The 22938-nt window shown below is 35.7% G+C and overlaps 2 protein-coding genes across 3 annotated transcripts in view; one reads left to right on the forward strand and one right to left on the reverse strand.

Annotated features, from left to right (window-relative positions):
• The window catches only part of CYP97B3 (cytochrome P450, family 97, subfamily B, polypeptide 3), a 29561-nt gene extending 23934 nt beyond the window's left edge, over window positions 1-5627 (forward strand). For both annotated transcript variants that reach the window (XM_086420112.1, XM_086420113.1), the window contains 2 exons: window positions 4933-5082; window positions 5322-5627. In XM_086420112.1, the coding sequence (XP_086276238.1) occupies window positions 4933-5082; window positions 5322-5549 (378 nt within the window). In that variant the 3' untranslated portion in view covers window positions 5550-5627. The remainder of the gene's footprint in view (window positions 1-4932; window positions 5083-5321) is intronic.
• Window positions 5628-6955: 1328 nt separating this feature from the next.
• On the reverse strand, window positions 6956-22675 carry LIS (WD-40 repeat family protein / small nuclear ribonucleoprotein Prp4p-like protein). The gene is made up of 6 exons (XM_086420115.1): window positions 21421-22675; window positions 9988-10441; window positions 9303-9500; window positions 9116-9197; window positions 8442-8554; window positions 6956-7270 (listed from the first exon to the last, which is right to left on the reverse strand). Exons 1-5 carry the CDS (start codon window positions 22335-22337, stop codon window positions 8460-8462), a joined length of 1746 nt encoding a protein of 581 aa, XP_086276241.1. The 5' UTR covers window positions 22338-22675; the 3' UTR covers window positions 6956-7270; window positions 8442-8459.
• Between the last annotated feature and the right edge of the window lie 263 nt (window positions 22676-22938).

The following is a 22938-nucleotide window of genomic DNA, read 5'->3' on the forward strand; positions in this document are numbered from 1 at the left end:
TTTCGTACAATATGGTTGGATTATGACTACATTAATCCTTCCCAATTGAAAGAAAGGTCAAGTTTTGGAGGTTCCGTCAATGATTTCTTCTAGCTGATCCCTAGCATTATATGGGCAAAAAATCATATCACTCATGTGGTACCAAATGCTTATCTAGATAATAGAACATATGATAGATTTGACACTTATCTCTAGGCATTGATTGATATACATCTCAAGAAAAATCCAATGTAGATTTCAAGGCATTGATTATCATGGTTAATAAGGAAAGATTTTTGGAACTGAATCTTGTCTATATAAAGATGAAATCATATCTTGAAATGGGAAGTCCACTAATGGATTGGTTAGTTATCATATCTTGATAATTATTTATTTGACAATGACAATTATCTGATTGTGGGGATTGTTGCCTTTCTTTTTAATTTTGATTTATTTTTATCTATTTGAAGAGATGTTTTCCTACGAGGGAAGAGAGAGAAGAAAGTGGTCTAAGGATTAACTTGTAAATGGGAAAAGAATAGTGTAACAGTGTTGGAAAATTAGTGGAACGACTCTCTGAAGTCTGGGGATGTTGTCGTCGGATTTGCGACAAACCCTGTCAACAAATTGTGTTTATTCTCTATCTTATTTCCTATTTCCATATCTTTGAGATTGTTGGTGTGTCTGTATGAATGATTGCATATAGCCAAGAAGATTGTTTGTTGGGAGGGATCTCAAGGAATTGGTGCCATCCATGTGATGGAATATGAAGGCCATGCTCTATATATAACACAACCAAGGTTCATAGAAAAACATAGATGGAAAATTAGTGGACGGCTCTCTGGAGGCTGATGATGTAGTCATCCGATTTGCGATGAATCTTATCTACAAATTCATGTTATTTGCTATCTTATTCTCCTATTTACTTCTATCCATGATTGTTGGTGTGTGTGTGAATGATTGCATCTATTCAAGAAGATTGTTTGTCGGGAGGATCTGAGGAATTGACATCCCAAAATTTGCTCGAACAAATTCGTGTTGTTTATGAGAAGGATAAAGAAATGCAGTGTTTTATATTTAATACAATCAAAGTTCGTTGAAAAGCAGTCTTTATAAAATGTACATAAAAATATTAAGGGAGAAAGACAGAGTGGTCGCCACATTGCTATCTCTGTCGAAAACACCTCAAACAAATATAATAGAATTGTCTGTTTAAGACAACATGGGAAGATAGAGGAAATGAATCAAGGTTTTACCTCGATGTATGCCATGTACATCAGGTTTTGATATACGTGTTCCGAAAAAATTCGAGGGCTTCACTTCCCGATTACATTCATTTTATGAGCACTTAGTCATATCGAGATAACTTATGAGTCAATAAATGAGAAAAGGGTAAATCTCGAGTTGTGTAGCCAAGACAGAGTCACCCACTGAGTTGGGGCTAAATCATATTTGAGCAAATATCAACTTGGGATCAAGTCACCTCTGAAGTCAAAATAGATTTGCTCCTGCATTCCGAGCAAGGTTGCTGCCTCATCCCGTAGTAGCCACAATGAATCTCAAACGGCGAAGGGTTTCTACTCCTTTATTCTTTATTTTGAAAGAGATGCGAAAAAAAAAGATAGAAAGAAAAAGAATAAAGATTTGAAAATGATAAGGAAAAGGCCATTAAAGGGACACTTTGTGACCACCAAGAGGTCAAGTAGTGCATCTAAGCCCTACCATCCTACGCCTAAGAAGATGATCAATTAAATATCAGAATTACAACAGTTGGATCTGAGGAGAATCAAGCAAATGGATGCATATAAGAGCACTTCGCTACCCTTTGGCTTGCGACCACTGTCAAAGAGTGAAAGAAACCTTTTGTCTCATTCCCATCATGGAAAGCAATAGAGAAGATGATGGATTTTGGACTCAATCCCTATTTTCCATCCACCATTCATGCACTAAAAGAGAAAGGGGTTGAGGGCTTCATGACTTCCACTCTCTGGTTCGCTAAAGGCATTCATATCAACAAGGTCACTTAAGCTAAGGTAGATTTTTAATGTGTCCTGCACATTAAAAATGATGTACACAACTTGAAAAAGAAAGCTGAGAAAACCAGAGGGTGTTGATATCACCTTATCCAAGGCACTAAATCCAGGTAAAGGTCCAATGGGTTTGTGTTTTGAAGAACACAAGGTAAAAATACAATTTTCCATTATGAAAAGAATGTACACCAATTTTGAAGTACTTGATATGAAAAGTGTAATATTAACCATGGGTAACAAATAGGAAAAAAATAAAAGAATAAGATGAATAGAATAACACTAGGTTCATTGAAAATTCGACAATTATATCCCTAAACTACATAGAGTCATTTCATTAATTTTTCATCATTGTTACGTAATTTTTTTTTCTCATTTACATGTTAATCCTTAAGCCATTTTTCTTTCACCTTTCTCTTATAATAGAACGTCTCTTTAAATAGATTAAAACAAACCAATTTCTCTAAAAGGAAGGCAATCGATTCCCACAATCAAGGAATTGTGATTGTCAAATAAATAATGATCTAGATATGGTAACTCCCTAATCAATTAGGGGACTTTCCATTTTAAGTATGATTCCATTCTTATCTAAGTAGGATCAATTTTGAATCTTTCCTTATTAACCAAGACAATCTATACCTTGGGATCTACATTGGATTTTTTGTGTAATGTGTATTGATCAATGTCTCGGGATATGTGTTGGATCTACTATAAAATCTATCATCATGATACATATTTTGGTGTCACATGTCTAATATGATTTTTTTTTTAAGTTTTGTCTCGTAAATGTATCATAAGAAAACAATATTGTCACCCCCAAACTCAGTATATTGAAATCAATAGTTCTATCTACTTCTTCTTCCTACTCTTTTTGTTCTATCCTTTATTCTTCTTGAATTTATTTGTTTGGATCTTCCATGTCAATTTTTTATCCCATTACTTTGTTCTTCTTGACTTCATGAGTTACATTTCCAAACTTGCAATTGAATCCTATCTAATGTGCTTGGTGAATTTCATCCAAAGTTCCTGGCAATAAATTTGCGGAGAGATACAATTGTCTCCTTGTTAGCGATTGAAGCATTGATAGGTTTCATTTCGGAATGTCAATATGCCTCTCTTATGGAGGATTTGATTTTGTCACCTCTTCATCTTGTTTATGAGTAGATGTTGAATTGAGTTCCTGTTACTCGTCTTTTTTAAGTAGATAGTTTTCAGGGGTAGTTTCCTTATAAACTTGAATCCCCTTCATTCCGCCAGAGTTTTGTAGGAATGATTCTCACATTCATGGACTGGTTCACATTCTTTTATCCATTGTGGGTCCAAAAGTAGATTACATCAATCCATTGGAGTAATTGTGCATCAAACATTATTTGGATAGTTTACCTATCACACTCAGAAATCCAATATACATGTTCTAACTGTCAACTTCTTTTGTGTATATAAAATACAAACATAGTTCTTGTATCTAAAAGGATCAATTACAAAGACTAATGCAAGAGTAAGAGGTGTAGACTAAAATATTTTAGAAAAGAAAAGAATAAGAGGCAAAAAATTAGAGAAGGTTGGAGTTATGTAGACACGCCCACTTTACTATTTCTACTTGGGTGAAAAATACCTTGGAGGGAAAAAAAGAAAAAGAAAAAAAGAATGCAATTAATTCCTCCTATGTCCTCCCACATATGCATGGAATGGAAACCTTGATGGATCCTATCTCCTTATAATGTAGGAAGTGACAATCAACCTCTAAATTCCTACTGTACTCATGAAAGACTGGATTGGCGACAATATTAATTTCATAGTGTCAAGGTGCACATTCTGAATCCTATCATAAATTTGCTAAGTCATGTTAACTCGCGTGCTGCAAGAACCATGGCTTGATACTTAAGCCATGGTTGTTTTCTGCTTTTCTAGGTGACTTGTTTGCCTCAAACATGTGTAAAATAACCTGCGGTGGAATGGCAGGCGGATAGCGTTATGGGATTCCAATTTTTCTAAAACTCCTAGAACCTTGACCCCTTGACTCATCTATTGAAATTACAAATTATCTCCATTCTCAATGCCGTGTCCCAAATATTAGGGTTGGCTAAACAAATCTTTTTTCTCATTTCCACTTTGTCTAGAGCTATGTTACCTGGTTAGTTGGTTCACTTGGTTCAAATTTGGGTTCGTGGTTTGCCACTCTTGAATGAACCCGGTTCATAAAGGTAGTTCGTGGCGGATATTTAAGTCATTTATGTTAATCTCATAGAAGAAGACAAAGGGGTATCTTCAATATTGACCAAATCTTGGGATTTCTAAAACAAGGGTTGTCTATAATATTGACCAAACCATGGGGGCATCACTAAAATTCACCAAAATAAGGGGTTTTGTTAAGTTCGGTTTTTTTTACAAACCCAGTATGAACCGAACCTCGAACCTATTCGATTTGTACCAGTTTGCGGCTCACTACTATATTAACAAACCCATAACATAGGTCTTGAGACGTGCCTTGTGTTATTGAAAATGTTCATATCCACCTTTACATTCTCCATCCACGTTCTTTTGGGTCTTCCTCGCTCTTTTACAACCTTCAACTTGAGTATTTCTTCTAATTGGGGTTATAATATGATTCGTTGACTATTTATATTACATATACTTTACAACAATTAAACCTACTACAAATTAATTAATTAAGAAACCAAAAGACTTCCCTGGAATTTCTAGAGCCGCAATGCATCCAAATACTATAAAATGTAATTTTCTGAAATGGTAAAACTCAGTTTTTACTTGTAGAAAAAGCACATTAGAAAAAATTTAGGCATTAAAAAAAATTCTAACAGAGGGAAAAATTCCATTGCAAGAGAATACATGTTTTAGAGATATCAATAATTAGTTTATTTATTTATTTATTTTCTCTGACAATTATAAATTACATATACTGATACAGGTATACAACCTTCACCGATCACCATTTTTCTGGGACCGGCCTCATGAATTTGAACCAGAGAGGTTCTTAGTGCCAAAACAAAGTGATGGAATTGAAGGATGGGCTGGTTTCGATCCTGCCCGAAGTCCTGGAGCAATGTACCCAAATGAGGTTACTACGCCTAATCTTTTTTGGTTCTTCGAAATATTTTCTCATTAAGAGACATGTATTATTATTATTATTATTAGAGCACTTAGATTGCCATGTCAACTTTTGCTAATGCCACCCTAAGATGTGTGCGAATTGCCTAATTCTTTGATGATTTACATATGAATTGAGGTGGCGTTGGTGTGGCAATAGAATCTCTCTTATTATTATTATTCATCGGTGCTTTTTGTCACAATTTTCAGATCATATCGGATTTTGCTTTCTTACCTTTTGGTGGTGGGCCACGTAAATGCGTGGGAGATCAATTTGCTTTAATGGAATCAACAGTAGCATTGGCGATGTTGTTACAGAAGTTCGATGTAGAGCTGAAAGGATCTCCTGAGTCGGTTGAACTCGTGACAGGTGCAACAATTCATACAAAGAATGGTTTGTGGTGTAGACTTACAAAGAGACACAACAACCACCATTGATTGAAACACTAAAAAAACTTAAAACACGTTTTTACATTGTTGATTTAATGTGTTAATCTCATTATAATTCAAGCTTAATTAGTTGGTTTGAAATGTTTTATCTTGCAAGTAAGAGTGATGTTGCAGCAGAGGAAGAGTTTAATGTCTAGGACCAATTCAATAAGGATCGAATTGGAACCAATCTGATAAGAATTAATCCAATTTGAATGTTAGGATCCAAACCCTAATTGGATCAGGTCTCAAATCCAATTTGACATACAACATGTAAATTAACTTCATTTATTTAAACAAAGTATATAAATTTAGACATACCCCTCCATGTTTTGATCAATTTTAGAGATAACTCCCATGGTTTGGAAGTGATGACATGCCCCTTGACCTAGGTTTTGTCTGAGATACTGAAATAAAATGATCAAAATGCCTTGCCTTCTACCACTAGCCAAAACCCACTCAATTCTTTTCCAGAAAATCTGTTATCTTCATAGCTGTTAAAAAAACAACCCTAGGTTTTTCTCCGAAGAAACCATATCTTTAAACTCTTTAACCTCTGAAATATTTTTAATTGATTCAGTCATCTTCAGTCCATCATTTTCAACCTTGCCTTATCTCTTGTACAAACCCTTGATTTTTTATTTATTTATTATTTTAAATCCAAAATCAGTCATTTTCTACTGTCTCAAAATATCCTCTTGTTTCGAGAGGTTTGAAGGTTGAAGACGAGGGTAAAAGATTTTACCAAAGACTAATGCTATGTTTGTAACTCTTCTAAAGACTTAGGTCTGGAATCTAGAAAGTAGAAATCAAACTTCAAAAATTTCATCCTACATCCCTCTATTGCTGATTCAAAACCTTTGAATTTTGATCCTAAAGTCTGAAATCTGAACTACAACAAAAGGAAATAATGCTTCTAAAGTCTGAATTTTAAAGATAACCACCTCCATTTTAAATTTCATAAGTGTTTCCAAACATACACTAAAGCACTATCTAATTAGCTTACACAATCAATATGATTGGTGATTTATAGACATTGAATTGGGATAGTTTCTCAGTCATGTTCTTGGACTCACCATAAGCATCTATGACCTTACCTGGTACAGTGCAAATCTACCAAGTTCTGCATTGTATAGCTTTACCACTGCGGCTTTGTTTCCAGGTTCGCATTTTTACAATGATTCACAGGTGCTTGACCTTGGTATAAGACTTTGTTCTTGTATTTGAAGATGCTAATCTCATGGTTTCAAATCTCATCTGAGAAAGATGACTCGAGACAGATATACATGGCGTCTCATGCTTCATATCATCTCACGAGACAAATGAGATGATTCTAATAATATTTTGAAAATCTTGATCGAATCAATAAAAACTTGACCAACTTGTGGACTTTTAATCATCAAAATTCAAATATGTAAGGAAGGAAAACTAGATCAATGACACATCTACAAACAATGATAATAATCAAAATTCGGAAATAAAACTCAACTACAACCATAATAAGTTCAAAAACAAAGGGGTGGCATGGTGTCCACTCCCAATGATAAACAATCCTCACGACGAAACCAACATTTTCTTCCCATCTCGTGGGGGGGACTATATGAGGATTTCAAGTGCCGCTCAGTACAAATTACTCGACTCCCTAAGCCTTCATTGCCACCTCATGAATCTGCATTCCAACAATTTCATTTGATCTCCTCAACTACCACTTCATCCGCTTGAGACAACCCCTATTATTGGGGAAAAAAGGGCCCAGTCAGTCAGGTATATGGAAGACAACAGAGAAACTATCATCAAAAATGAATTTGTTACTACGAAGACATGGCACATGAACTCAACAATATGACATGACATGTTGAATGCATAGATGTAAGGAAAAATAAGGATTTCTTTTAGGATAATGCTGAAGTAACATTAAAATGTACATCGTGGGGGACATTTCTGACGTGCATACGTGTCAGAACCATAGATGCTTTCATCGAGACCTCACTCGAATCTTGATGAAAATCATCTATGATTTTGACACACATACACGTCAGAAATTTCCCCCACAATGTACATTTCAATGTTACTCCAGCATGACTCTTTATTTTAATCAAATTTGAGACAACATTTCAATTATAACCAAGCCAATACAACACTAGAAAAGATTTTCATGCAAATAAAACTACCATTTTAAGTGATATTGTTACATTTGACTAACATGTCAATGTTTGATTAAGATCCTCAAGTCAAACAAATATTGAATGTCATTCATGAAAGAAAAGGAACAATTCTCATATATACCTTAAAGAAAACCATGGGAGAGGTTGAACTAGAGGTAAGAAACCAGATATGGGGGAAGAACTTAAAAAAAAAATGAAATCGCCACACAAGTAATTGAAGTCATCCTTTGATAAAATAATAGAAGTTTCTAGCAGATGGGAAGTGAAATCCAAAAGCGTTGACTATGCACTGACAAAATATCAAGAACAACCTCCAGTATTAGCATCATTGAGGGATTAATTTGTTGAAGAGGGTTCTCTGACAAAATAAAATTTGATTAAACCTAAATCAAAGATCTTTATAAACAAAGTACCTGATTATGGGAAAAAAATCATTTCCTTTTATCAATGTATGACATTCATCAATCAAATGAAAAACAGAAGAAGTGTTCTTAAAATAATTATCTGTGGCATATAGACTACTAAGAAAATTGATGGCTGTTAAAAAATACATATAGATGGATTCTACTTGCGGCCCAAGCTACCATCAGCTAAATTTTAAAAAAGTATTTCCTGACCATCTATTTATTTGGTATATTTGGTATTTGTCAAGAACATGGCATAATGATTCTTGATAGTCTCCAAAATCGCAGGAAAGAGCATAATTGTTTTCAAAAGTTTGATACACAAATCATACCGAATCCATTCCTGAGAACTAATCTATATCCATAACTTTCTCCTCTCCACTGCTATGGCTTGACCACAGCTTGATGGTACGGTCATGTGCAACAGTTGCAATGTACTCTCCACCTATGCCACATACAAAGGGAAGGAAAAGCAAAGAGTTAGGTATAAATTACAAAATTACATTACCCGATGTGGATATAGCGCTTGAACAGGAAAAAAAATGAATTCATGTTGCTAGCCAAGAATAGTTGGGGCACAGTATGACAATGTGGTTTGGGTGCTAAGCGCGACAAGGACACCAGTCTCTAGACATGCCAATGTGGGAACTGGTAAGCTAATTTTTGTTCTTGGTAACTTGGTGAAGTATAGTCGAAGGGACACACTTGGTGAGTTGGTAAAGTTTGTGAGAGGTAATATCAAAGATTTGGGATCAAAACCTGTCTTCACCTGCTTACATAACCCCAAAGGCAAGTTCATATTACACCTACATCAAAGCCATTGAATATGAACACACTTCCAGTATCAAGACGTGTCTGAAGAGAATTGAATGGAGGAACAGGATTCCTAACACAGTAAGGAGAAGAATTCAAGTCTCCATAAAACACTAAATGTTGGTTTGGAATAAAAAGAAGAATTCAAGTGTCGAGAACTAATCATTGCTTCTTTTGGGCTAAAAGAACTCACCTCCAACAATATCTAAAGATGTAACTTTTGATTCATGTCCAGACAATGTCTTGATAGGTTTGAAATCTCGGGCTGACCATACCTAACACAAATGAAACAAATTACCATTAGATGAAATTATACATAGAATTCCAATATCTCAGATTTTCTTCCCAAGGTGATAAATTCAATATTTAGAAAGTAGCACCTTAGCTGTCATATCATAGGAAGCAGTTGCCAGAAAATATCCCTCTTGAGGTTCGAACTTGACTTGTGAAACAAGATTGGAGTGAGCTGGTATTGTGTAAAGGGATCTTTTCTTTCTTAGATCCCAGATTCGACAAGTATTATCTTCGCTACCAGTAGCTAAATGATAACCATTTGGAGAGAAGCTAATTCCGAAAACCTGAAAAAGGAAACAAAGATCGATAAACTTCATTACCAAAAATGATAGAAATCTTTAATGCTAAGAGACTTCCTATATCATTTTTTTTTACAACAAAAAAGCAGCAGCAGCTATTGGCACCCCAACTCTTACTTATTACACCACAATTTCTTATATTATTTCTCAACCCCCCATCTCCCAATTAAAGATTAAAACACACTATTCAAAAATTACCAAGGTCTGGCTCAAATTATAATCTTAACATTATAACACTAGTTAAAACAATTTCATTAGTTGTCTACAATTATGATTAGGCTCATATAAAATCCTAAGCCCAAAAAATTGAAATCTAGCTAAAAAACGAGAGCTCTTCTATTGGCACCCCCACTTTTACTTCTTCCCAACCATTCATTTATTTTCTTTATTTTTAATTGGGGTGTGATAAGTAAAAGTTGGGGTGCCAATAGCAGCTATCTAAACAAATAGATAGAGTAAGTTTGCATCTCACCGGCTTCACATGGCCTTCTAAGGCCATAATACTTCTTCCAGTACGAAGATCCCATACACGTGCAAGTGCATCAAGACCACATGATGCAGCTAGAGATCCATCATAGTGGAAACATATCCCATAAACACTCCTACTATGTCCTTCTTGAAGAAGCAACTCGACACCAGTATCTATATCCCACAATCTCCATGTCTTGTCAAAACTAGCTGTTCCCAAATACTTACCAGATGGGTGGAACGCAACACGAGCAAGACGATCCAGATGGCCCACAAATTTCTTCAGAACAGACCCTTCAGTGTTCCATAAGATTGCAGTCTGGTCAGCAGAGGCCGTTGCTAAATGATTGTGTACAGGAGAAAATGCAACATCGGTTGCACGTTCTATGTGACCCTTTAAGGGACAAACCTTATTTACTTGAGGCATGTTCCATAATTTGGCGACTCCGCTCATAGCACTTGATAAAGCAAATATGTGGAATGGAAATAAACTTGTCAATCTCATAGCATGGCAAGTAGATTATAATCTTGAAAAGCCATCTAAAAAAAATGGTAAAATTCAAAATTATGAGGGACTGATCGAGACTCTTTTTTTCAACAACAAAATCAAAGATCTGAGTGTTGCAGTACGTTTTGTCGAGTCAGGAGTAAGGCGCATTAAGGGTGCCAAAAGTGAGAATGTTTATATGCTACATAAATCTTCATCATTAGCTGCAGCCTTTCTTACACTGTAACAAGTATTAACTCCTCAGACATTAATAATTCTCTTGGGCTTACAATTCCTAGTTACAAAAAAGTCAAAGCACTTTTATGAAGATTTCTAACTACTTAAATTTTAGGACATGGGATTTTTTTTAATAAGTATAAATTCTATGAAAAAGAGAAAAGAGATGCAAATAAACATATCAATGAGGTGAATATAGACTCAGAGATCACTTGATTAGGATCTGTAACGAATTTTTTTAAAATCCCACTAATTGAAGTTTTCTGACTTCATTGAATGTCTTCAATTCTTTAATTTTTGGAAGTGTTTAGTATTTTCATGAGTTATCAACATATTTTTAAGCATTAATAAGTTTCCCGAGGTTTGAGAATTGATATTATTAGAGTCTATACAAATTTTCTACATTTGAATTATGATTTTTCAAAATCATAGGTATATGGAAACTAATTGTCAAATATCAGCAAGTTTATTTTATTATTTGACTTTCATCTCATTTATGTTATTAATTTGAATTAAAATTTTCATTTTATTCATAATTGGGTTTTGGATCCATGAAACGGATCGAGAAATTTGGCTCGGGTCTTTGGATCCGAAATTCGGAGCATGAAAATATGGTATCAAAGCTATTATTAGACTCTTATTAGGGCGTGTGGGATTTGTAAATAGTAATATCTGATTGAAACTTATTATAATGTGGTAATTAATTTATTTAAATTATATATTAATTAATGAATTATCTAGCATCAAGTGTAGATCAAGAACATACTTGAAAATAGAGATCTGAACCTAGGGTCACAAATAGATAGTTGGTTTTGCAAAAATACCACAACCTTCTTTTTAATAACCAAAATACCAGAACCTTCTAACATGAGCGAATGGCATGACATTGAAACTAAAGAGACATGAGCTACAAGGCATACCACTATGAATCCTAGACACTAAGAAACATACATCGAGGACTAAGACTATCACTTTGGTCAAGATCTATTGGTAGCATCGCGAGATAGAAGAAGACACTTGGAAGCTAGAATCTGAGATGTGAGAGAAATATCCAATTTCTTTGTCAGATCAAGTATTACCCAAATTTCGAGGACGGAATTTTTCTAAGTGGGTAGTTTGTAATATCCCAATATTAAATCATTATTTTAAAGGGTAGAGTAGTAACTTTTTAATTAATTCAATGGTCTCAAGTAATTAAATCTAGAGGGGCTCATTAAGTAAAGACCAAAAAGGATAGTTTTGTCAATTTGATAAATTAAATGTGAGCATGGCATTGGATTGTAATTGAATAGAGTTATAGGGTGTTAACTTTTAGGACTTTGATTTTCATCGTAACACCTACGTAAGCACCAAAAGAAAGGGGGTTGTTATTCCATGAAACAAAAGTTTTGTTATTTCAAAACCCCTTTCCTATTTATTCTTTAACTTTCTTGAGAGATGGAATGAGAGAGACATGTGACCTTCAAACTCTATGGAAAATACTTATTAAAAATCCTAATCTTATTGTGTTCTTTCCACTTTCCTAAATTTTTTCAAATACTAGTCATCATCTACTTCATTCATTGAAAATCTCATCTACAAAGATTTTATTAAAGATCTAAGAGAAGAAACTCAAGAGGGAATCGATTCGGATTTCATAGAAGACGAACCAGGCAACGTAGGAAATGATGAGGTGGATTCGATTTTCTTACCGTAAAAAAAAAAAAAAAAAAAAAAAAACCCTTTTGAGGAGTTTTCTGACTCTTAAGTAAAGGGAGTTTTGTTGGATTTTCTAAAATTTTATATAAAAAGATTAACTACGTATTTATTTTTATTTTCTTTTATATGAATGTTGAAGTTTGATCTTTACAAAAATATTGCAAAATGTTAATATAGATTCATAATGAATTCTTGAATGATTATACTTGTGTATAAAGTGTGATAAATAGTTACCATGATCATGCATTGTATACAATGATAAGACCGGGCATTAGTGGTGAAAAATGAAAATTGCTAAAATCTTGTACAGAAGATCTCGTGTATATAGAGATAATCTAACGGTTGGCCGACCCAGGTACTTGATCAGACCAAACCTAACGGTTGACTAACCCAAGCAATAGTCAATTTGGGTGAGTGAACTTCATGCATTCACGTATTGCACATCATTGATTGTCTTGTAAAAACGTACTTAAGAGTAATCTTTTTATATGAAATCGTAGAAAATCCAACAACTCCCCTTACCTAGAGTTGAAATACTCCTCAAAAGGGATTTTCTTTATAGTAAGAAAGTCGGATCCACCTCTTCATTTCCTACGTTGCCTAGTTCGTCTTCTATGAAGCCTGAATCGATTCCCTCTTTAGTTTCCTCTCTTAGATTTTTAAAAAATCCTTGTAAGAGATGAGATTTTCAATGAAGTAGATTTTTTTTTTATAAGTAAGAATTCCATTAAAAAGGGAAAAGCAAGGTCGATCGAGTTGGCCAACCAAGCGAAGGACAGTTACAAAACATTAATCTCGCGCAATAGAACATACCCCTTCCCATCTAAATACAAAGTCCTCGAAAGAAATACCTCCAAATTCCTTATATATTTTTTACCAAGGAAACAAACAACCTAAAATCGATAAAAATATAGACTGAATATCAAGAATTTTATCCTCGAAGATGCATTTATTTCATTCTAACCACAAATTCCCGTATACAACCACAACTTGAACAAGCTTCTAATCGACCTTGGGAGACAATCGGAAATGCCAAATAAACACCAAAAACACGTCCATACCTCAAAAGCCACACAACAATGAAGTAAGACATGATCTGCGGATTTTGAATCCCGAAGACATAGCATGCAACTACTAGCTCCACAAAATCCTCTTCTCAATAAGAAGTCCATTGTCTGAATCCCATTAAGAACCGATGTCGAAATGAAAAACGCCACCTTTGACGACATTCTTGGCCTCCACACCACCACCTCTAGGTATAATAGAGGAGATCTATCAATAATAATGGATTGGTAAAGAGAGCCCATAGTAAAATTTCCATCATTAGTCTTCAACCAAACTCGAATATCACCGCATCTAGGATTGACAATAACGAAGTTTGTGATATTAAGAAGATTTAAAACTGCCACCACCTCCCAATCACTGAAGGCTCTACGAAAATCGAAGTCACAATTCTAATCCCCATCCGACCACTTTCTAAACTCGATACTGGGATCCCTTTCTTTGTCGACATTGAATATAGAATGGAGAATTCCTCCATGAGAGATCTACGGCTACACCAACAGTCTTCCCAAAATCTAACTATGTTGCTTCTTCCCACATTGAAGTGTATATGCACCTTAAATAATGGGAGGACCTTCAAAATCCCTTTCCAAATGCCGCATCCATGAACCTCCCTAGTTGTCCCACTCTCCCAACCAAGGTATTACATTTCAATTTTGGTCAATTTTTCAGTTTGCTTGGAAATGGAAATATTTCAAGGAAATATTTCGAGATGTGTGGAAACAATTACAATTTCGTGTAAATTATGAAAATGATGGAAATATCACATAATTTTTCTTCAAACTTCATAAAATAATAAATCGTGCGTGAAAACATAATAATATCACAAATTACAATTAACTATATGTAACATATAAATATAGATTCATAGCATTGCGCTATATGTCGGTGGTCGATACTTGGAACCTAGCAGCTAAAATAGTCATAAAGTTACATGGGAGCAAAGATATATGAGGATGTCATCGAAAAATTATTTCAAAAGTGTTGGACAGAAATATGGGTAGATTAATTGAATTTCATTTTTTTAGATAGAATTTTACTGTTGAAAAGTAGGTTATAAAATATTAGCCAAGTGGTTGAAGATGAATGAGTCATGGAACAAAAATCAAAAGATTTATTTTATTACAAATTAAAGATGGCGGCATTTATGTCATTTTACACTAGTATATAAGAGAAGACCAAGGTCAAGGGAGCCAATGTCATAAGTTTGAAGCCCTAGGGATATGTCAAATACTTACCAGATTTGAAGGGTAGAACCTTAATTATCTTAGGAATTTGTTTTTTAAAAGTTCCTACCATGTTAGTTGTACAATAAACTGCCACATGTTACTTAAAAGTGGTCACATGGCATCTTTTAACATTCTAACAATTTTATTGCTTGACAGCCAATACCTACTCAATGTGAAGGAGTGAGGATAAGTTGTTAAAATAAGGGGAAATTATTAAAAAAAATATTTTAAAAAAAATTCGTAAAAAAAACCAGAATTTTTCAAAATTATAAGTAGGAACCTTTTTTTGACCCTTAAACGGCCGAAAAAGTATTTTTTTTTTTTAATTTAATAATAAAATAATTAGATTTTCGGCCCTTAAAGGGACGAAAATTTCTCTCATCACTTCCGTCCAAATTTTCTCTCTTTGAATATTTTAAAAAGTTTCAGCCCTTTAAGGGCCGACCTTTTCTCTCTTCTCCAAATTTTCTCTATTCCTTCTAAAAAATTTTGACCCTTTAAGGGCCGAAATTTTTTCTCTCCTCCATTCACCATTTTTCCCTCCACTTTCCCTCGGTTTCCTTTTTCTTCCATTGATAGTAACCATTTCAATTTCTTCATCTTCTTCATTCACTAGTTTAGGTTACTAACAAAGATAAAAAAAAATTCACTTTTCCCTCCATTTACTTACATCAAGATCTTGATCTTAAGAACTTGATCTTGATCTTGATATTATGATTTTGATCTTATAAATATTTGAAAAGAGAAAATTTGATGAGAGAGAAAAGTTCAACCCTTAAAGGGCCGAAACTTTTAATTTCTTTTAAAAAATATTCGAAGAGAGAAAATTTGGACGGAAGTGATAAGAGAAATTTTCTGCCCTTTAAGGGCCGAAAATCCGATTATTTTATTACTAAATTTATTAAAAAAAAACACTTTTTAGGCCATTTAGAGACCGAAAAAGATTCCTAGTTATAATTTCGAAAAATTCAGGTTTTTTTATGAAGTATTTTTTTTTTTTAAATAATTTCCCCTTAAAATAAACCAACGTAGCAAATACTATCCTCAATGTGGCATATATATTATATTTTATAAGTATAATATATTGAAAAAACATAGAACAAAGTACAAGGAGGCCGAGAAAGCCTCTTAAAGAGCAACCAAATAAAGGAGAGCTACAGCATCAATGATTACATAAGGAGTTCCATCTAAAAACAAAGCCATCAAAAGTAATTTCGGTGAACTCTGTTTTATTTCGACCAAAGATACAACAAATCCAAAACCTCTAAGAAGCTGCCGTGAGAGTTTCTCAACTTACTATTGAACACCCTGCTATTTCTCTCGTTCCACACCCCTCAAACAATAGCCGAGGGAAGAATAGCCCAAAGGAATCTTTTTCAACGTGGCATATTTATGTTGCTTTACAGCTTACATCGTTATACTTCAACACAACAAATCTATACTTTTGAAATCTTAACTAATAAACATGGTACCTAGACTCTGTTTATGGGTTTCAATGGAGCGAGATAAATGCTGATCTCTCCAAAGACGACAATTCAGACTATGCTGTCTCACTCTCTCTCTCTTAACATCTATAAGAAGACGGACCAAACCACTTTTTTTTTAAATATTTAATATACAAACGAAATATTTCGTGGAACTGATTTCACGTTTCTGTTGTTCTTTTAACTGTTTTGATCGAACTTTTTTGTTCATCAAAATTTTTATCGAAACAAACAATGCTTTCAGCTGAAACAATTTTTTTTTTTTTTGATCGATAAAGATAATTTATTGAAAGAAAAGACTAGGGGGTCGAGATGACCAACCCAAAAACAGAACAAGACTAACAAGAAAAGAACAACAAAACACTAAAAAGAAGGATAAACCCCCAAACTAGTCTTGCTGAAGCGCGCACACCCTGTCCCACCGCGCGACAAAGTCTTCAAAGAAAATCCCCTTGAACTCTTTATAAAGTTTACTCCACGAAAACATGAGTTCCAAAACAGAAATAACTAATCTTTCTATCGTTGAAGCTTTTCCTTCAAAGATGCAAAGATTCTGTTGGTTCCAAATACCCCAAGAGATAGTAAAAGGAACCAAAAATCAAAGAATCCTTTTCGAAGAAGAGAAGGGAGCTCCCCACGCCATCCAACAGTCCAACACCGATTTGACTGAATGAGGAAAGCAACCCACTATCCCAGATAGAAGCAAGAAATGCGACCAAATTTGATGCGCCACCCGACAATGTATGAATAAGTGATCCGCCGATTCCGCCAGAGATCTACACATACAGCACTGGTTTGGAGAAATGAAACCTCTTCTGATCAATTGATCCATAGTGGCAAGTCTCCCCAAAGCCGCCAACCAAAGGAAAAACGATATCTTCGGAGGTATCTTACCGCCCCAAACGAAAGAGTGAGGGAATACCTTTGTACCCCTTGGAGCAATGCTATCATACAACGATTTAACCGTAAACTTCCCATCCCGGGTGCCTATCCACATTCTTTTATCTTCCAAGGAGTTTTGCACATAGCTATTCTCCACCACCACAATAAATCTCCTTAGAGTGTCCATCTACCAATCATTGAAATTCCTTCTAAAACCAAAGTCCCAGTTCAGCACCCCATTCTCCACACTCTTTGAATGCAGAAATAACTTGATTTTTTTCCAAAGATAGATCGAAAAGATCCCGAAACGAGTCTTTAAGAAGACCATTCCCACACCACCAATCCTCCCAAAGCCTCACCTTCAGCTGAAACATATACAAAATGACTTCGTAACATAAATTACGTTATGCCAATTGTTGAAACCGAAATAATCGAAATATGTCGATTTTTAATGCCTTGCTCCCAACCCAAGAAATTTGTCCCGAATTTCAATGTGATAACACGCCTCCATAAACTGTCATCCTCAACCCCAAATCTCCACCACCATTTGCTATAACAAGGTTGTGTTCATTGGGCCAAAACTATTTATCCAAGCCCACCATTACATTTAACCTTGGTCACAAAATAGTATGTCTAATCGAATCTCCACCCTTCGAGGCATTTTGAACTAAGACATGAAATAGACTAGGATGCTGGATAAGACACACTTGATGAGTATAACCTTACCACCCTTCGAGAGGTAATTTGCTTGCCAAGAAGCCAACTTCTTACTCACCCTTTTCACAACCAGATCCCAAATCACCTCACTCCTAAAGGGAACGCCCAAAGGGAGACCGAGATATGTGGTAGGGAGATTGCCCATCTACCACCCCAACGAGGCCGCAAGAGGACACAAATTTGAAACTCTTCCAACAACAAAGACCCTGTTTTTTCTCATACACACAAGAATACCAGAAACCGCTTTAAAGCAACACAAAAATCCTCCAAGCCTCTTGGTTTGCTCCAACAAAGTATCAAGCATCACCAAAGTATCATCAGCAAACTGAAGGTGAGAGACCCATCTGACCTCCCCAAGAAACACCTGAGATCACCATTCGCCACACCTCTCTCTAGCATACAACCAAGGACTTCTACCACAATGATGAAAAGAAACGGAGATAGCGGGTTTCCAACTCTTAAGCCTCTCGAAGTCTTTAAAAAATCACGTAGCATTCCGTTTACAAGCACCGAGAAGAATGCCAAACCAATACCTGATCCATCTGTCTCTGAATCCCATCCTACCCAACAAGTATCTCAGGAGATCCCAGCTAATATGGTCATAGGCCTTTTCCAAGTCCACCTTACAGACAATGCTCGGATTCCCAGTCTTCAATCTAGAATCGATGCACTCATTTGCGATGAGCACTCCATCTAAAATATGTTGTCCTTTAGCAAACACCTCTTGGGTTGGACTAATTAAGTCACCAATAATCTCCTTCAATCTATTAGGCAACAACCCTGATATGATCTTGTACGATGTGTTCACTAAGCTAATCGGTCTCAAAACTCTTATCCCTTTGGTCCCAAGACTCTTCGGAATCAAAGATAAAAAGGTACAGTTAGATCCAAAATCAAGAAATGCATCCATATAGAAATCCTTCACCACTGCCATGAAATCTTCCTTGATGCTCTCTCAACAAGTCTTGAAGAATTCAATAGGGAAACCATCGAGGCCTTATCGCTACTCATACCTGCAATAGTGTTCCAAACCTCCTCAAATGGTTTCTCTAACCATAATCTCTACTCAATAGAGATATTGTCAAACTGAAGGTGAAGCGGTCTCGGTCTGCTATGGCACTCATCTAAGTAAAGCCTCGAATAGAAATCGACTATCCCCTTTGCCACTTCCTCTTCCCCCTCTAAACTAATGCCATCCACTCTTAACTTAGATATATAATTGTTCCTACTATGTGAGTTTGCCATACAGTGAAAAAACTTAGTATTGTTGTCCCCCTCCTTTAACCATCTAACCCTTGCCTTATGCTTTCAGCTTATCTCCTCCAAAAGGGTCAATCGTTGGAATTTAGCCTTAAGATCCATTCTCACCTCTTCATCCGATAACGAAAGTGGATTAAATTCTTCTTTTATATCCAGCTCCTCAATGTTCCCCACTACCTCTTTTTTTTTTTTTTTGCTAATCCACCCTACCAAACGAGTCCTTGGTCCACCTAATTAATCGCTCCTTCAACGCTTTAAGTTTCCTACGAAAAATGGTCCTTGGCCTCCCTCCACCCTCCATCTATAATATGTTTAAAATTCTGGTGAGACAACCACAGTTTCAAACCTGAATGGGATAGGGCCTCGTCGAAAAGTCTCAGCTTCCAACAGAATAGGACAGTGATCGGAAACTAAGTTAGGAATTGCTTGTTGGGAAATAAAACCAAACATCTCATCCCATCCTGTCGAGACTATGAATTTGTCAAGTCGATTAAGAACTGGTGACAATGAAGTAGAAGAAGACTAGTGTTAAAAAAACTTAAGAAAGTGGAGAAAATACAATGAGATTAGGGTTTTAATAGGTATTTTCCATGATATTTGAACGCCATGTGTGTCTCTCTCATTCCATCTCTTAAGAAGGTTAGAGAACAAAGTAGAATTGAGTTTTGAAATAACACAACTCTTGTTTCATGGAATAATAATCTCCTCTTTTTAGTGCCTACATGAGTGTTAAGATAGAAATCAAAAACCTAAAAGTGAGCAAATGCCATACTAACATTTAATTTATTAAATTGACAAAACTAACATTTTGGTTTTTATTCAAGATAAGTCCATATGGATTTAATTATTTAAGACCATTGAATTAATTAAAAATTTACTACTCTACCTTTTAAAATAATGATTTAATATTGGGATATCACAAAACAACCCTACTAGATGGTCTAACACTAGAGTATGGCCCCTACTCCTCATGATTATAACACGTCCAGAAGATCCTATGGCCTGCAAAACTACCCATCTTTTTCATGGCACCCACACCTCAAAAATAATTTTGTCGCTAACTTCTTCCAATTTGGATTCTTGGATTGCTATTATATGAGGATTCCTATCTAATGACCTATAATCATTGACCTTTTTTATTTCCCCCTAGACCCCTAACATTCCAAGATATAATTTTCACCACCATTTTTAAAATTTTCCTCTCCCCCCTTTCAATTCTTTTGCAATACTTCGCCTGATCATGCATATTTATATCCAAATTATGAATCTCCCTAATAAACTTCAGAGTCCCAAACAATCTCTTTGATTTCCCTTTTTAGTTTCAATCAACAAAGAATCTTCTCCATGGTCTCCTGTTATTTCGTCTCTCCTTTTTTGCCTTTTTACCAAGTCGGAGATATATAACCCCATTTTTTTTTCTTTTCTTTTCTTATCCAATAACTACCCTAATGAATCGGGGGTTTACACCTTTGACTGCAAGGGATAGGCCGAGGGAGACCCCCAATGTCAATTATGCACTCTACCAACCACTAGAAAATCTCCATTTTCCTATTCCACTTTCATTCTCTAGTTCTCAACTTCAAACTTTAGCAACAAGATCGGGTCAAAAGTACCTATGACATACTTCAAAGCTATGTTTTATATATACATTTACCTATATATAGGTTATTCTTTCCAAGGAAAATAGAGGTATCACATAGTATAAAAAGGAAAAGATGGTATCATCATTTTCATTGAGACCATTATCCCAAAATACAGGTTAAGCTGAACAAATCTTGTCCTTCGCTTCACATTTTTTTCCAAATCCTTGTGCTCTGTCAATTCAAGTGAGTTCATATCCGCTCTAACTACCTCAATCCACATTCTTTTGGTCTTTCTCTCACCCTCATATAGAAGCTTCAACTTGAACATTCCTTCTATTTAGGGTTGTAATTACCCTTCATTTTGTGCATGTGTTCGAATAGTTTCTTTTTTCTTCAAAGCTCCTATTTTCAGACAAAATTGATCAGTAAACTCTTGAAGGTCTTGTAGAAGCTGATCAAAAGAAATGCCATCAGGATTGTGACCTAGTATCAGACCATGTTACATTGAGGGAATATAATCAAATCTACAATCTAAGTTAATTTATCATTTTGTGAGCTTTTATCATGAAATGTTCATAAATTATAACATTAAAAATGTATATTGTGTACAAGAAGCGTAATAAATACTTCAATTAGGCCCCCTCTTCTATGAGCATATAACCATTAGAGAAGTCTGTCAAGGCAATCAGTTTCTAAACAGAAAAGACAAGCTTTCTTACCATAAGCAATAGAGCAAAAATATATTACTATAAATCAAACAATCACAACCTAAATCACTTTAAAGGGGAAATATATTACCAGGTCGCAAGAAGCTTGCCATCATGCGAAAAAGAGCAACCCGTAAGCGGCCGATCATCCCCAATTTCACTACAATCAAGAACCAAACCACTTGCTTGCCTCAAAGCCCAATCCATCTCAGCATCCAAATCTTCATCTGGGTCATCCCTTCTCCTCTTCGCACGCTCAAGCCTCAAACCCGCCCTCACAATTGAATACTTAGCAATATCAACCCGAGCCTCCAAAAGCACTTTTGATCCTTCAGTATAAAACGGGTATGTCTGCGGCCCTTCTCCTTCATCCTCTACCATTGAAGAAACCACTGCGGCCTCCTCATCCTCATGAGCTTTCAAAAGCTTATCCAACTGTCCTTCCGCATCAAGCTTTACCATAATCATTCTCAGTCGGTCTCGTCGTTCCATTTCTCTCTCCCCAAAGAGTGTGACAGGTTCACCAAGTCGGCGAAGCCGAGCACGAACAGCAGAGTCATTAGTGGGCACAGCTAAAGCATAAGCACGACGCTTCATTAGGAGCTCTTGCATTGCTTTTTCTTGCCGTTCTCGAACCTGTTTGCTCTCTTCGGAGATCTCATATTCCGCTGCAGTGGCCAAAGGGGTGGACCGATTGGGACCACCCGAATTGTCACCGTCGGAATCTGAATCAGACCCATTTGCTTCACCATTTTGTGGGCGGATTGGCGGACGAATAGGGATTGGTGCTAGGGCACGGGGAATTGGGGCGATTGGAGGAACAATTGGTAGTGTTGGAATTAGGGTTTGGGGAAGTGGGGCTTGTGGTATTGGTGTGGGAACAACAGAAATAGGAGGTTGAAGATTTGTAGTGGAAATTAAAGTTTCATCTTCTACAAGCACTGGTGTGGTTGAAGGTTCTGGAGTTGAAGTTGGATTTTTTAGGGTTTCTTCTTCTTCTACTTCCATGATGATTGATAATGCCCTAATTAATAAAAAAACGATCAAATAAACAGAAATCGAAGTTCAAAATTTTGGCAGAGAGAGAGGGAGAAAAAAAGCTAATTTAAACACCAAATGAAGAAAATCCCAAAATAAAATCTCCAATTTGGGGATTTAATTAAGGGAAGAGATTAAGGTGTGAAGAGTTAGGGTTCCTCCAATCGAAAGACAGCAAATTCAAAAATGAAAATAAAGTCTCCAATTTGGGGATCTAATTAACGGAAGAGATGAAGGTGTGAATAATTAGGGTTTCTGCAATCGAAAGACTGCAACTCTCTCTCTCTCTCTCTCTCTCTGAGTCTCTCACTCACTCATAAGCGCGCGAAAGCACGCAGAAATGTTTTAATTAGACGTACCCCTCCACATTTTTCAAACTGATGATATGTCCCTTGACCGTCTTTTCTGAGAGATTAGTAGAAAATGATTTCTATGCCCTCGTCTTCAATCTCTATCCAAAATCTGTGGTTTTTTCTCCCAAATATCAGTCCTCTTCAAGCCCTTCAACCCTTAGGCTTTACGAAATCTAAATCTCAAAAAATGGTGAATGGTGGAGAAAATTTGTACATTA

Source organism: Akebia trifoliata, chromosome 13 (genome assembly GCF_017979445.1).
Source record: "Akebia trifoliata isolate Shusen 1 chromosome 13, ASM1797944v1, whole genome shotgun sequence".
NCBI lineage: Eukaryota > Viridiplantae > Streptophyta > Magnoliopsida > Ranunculales > Lardizabalaceae > Akebia > Akebia trifoliata.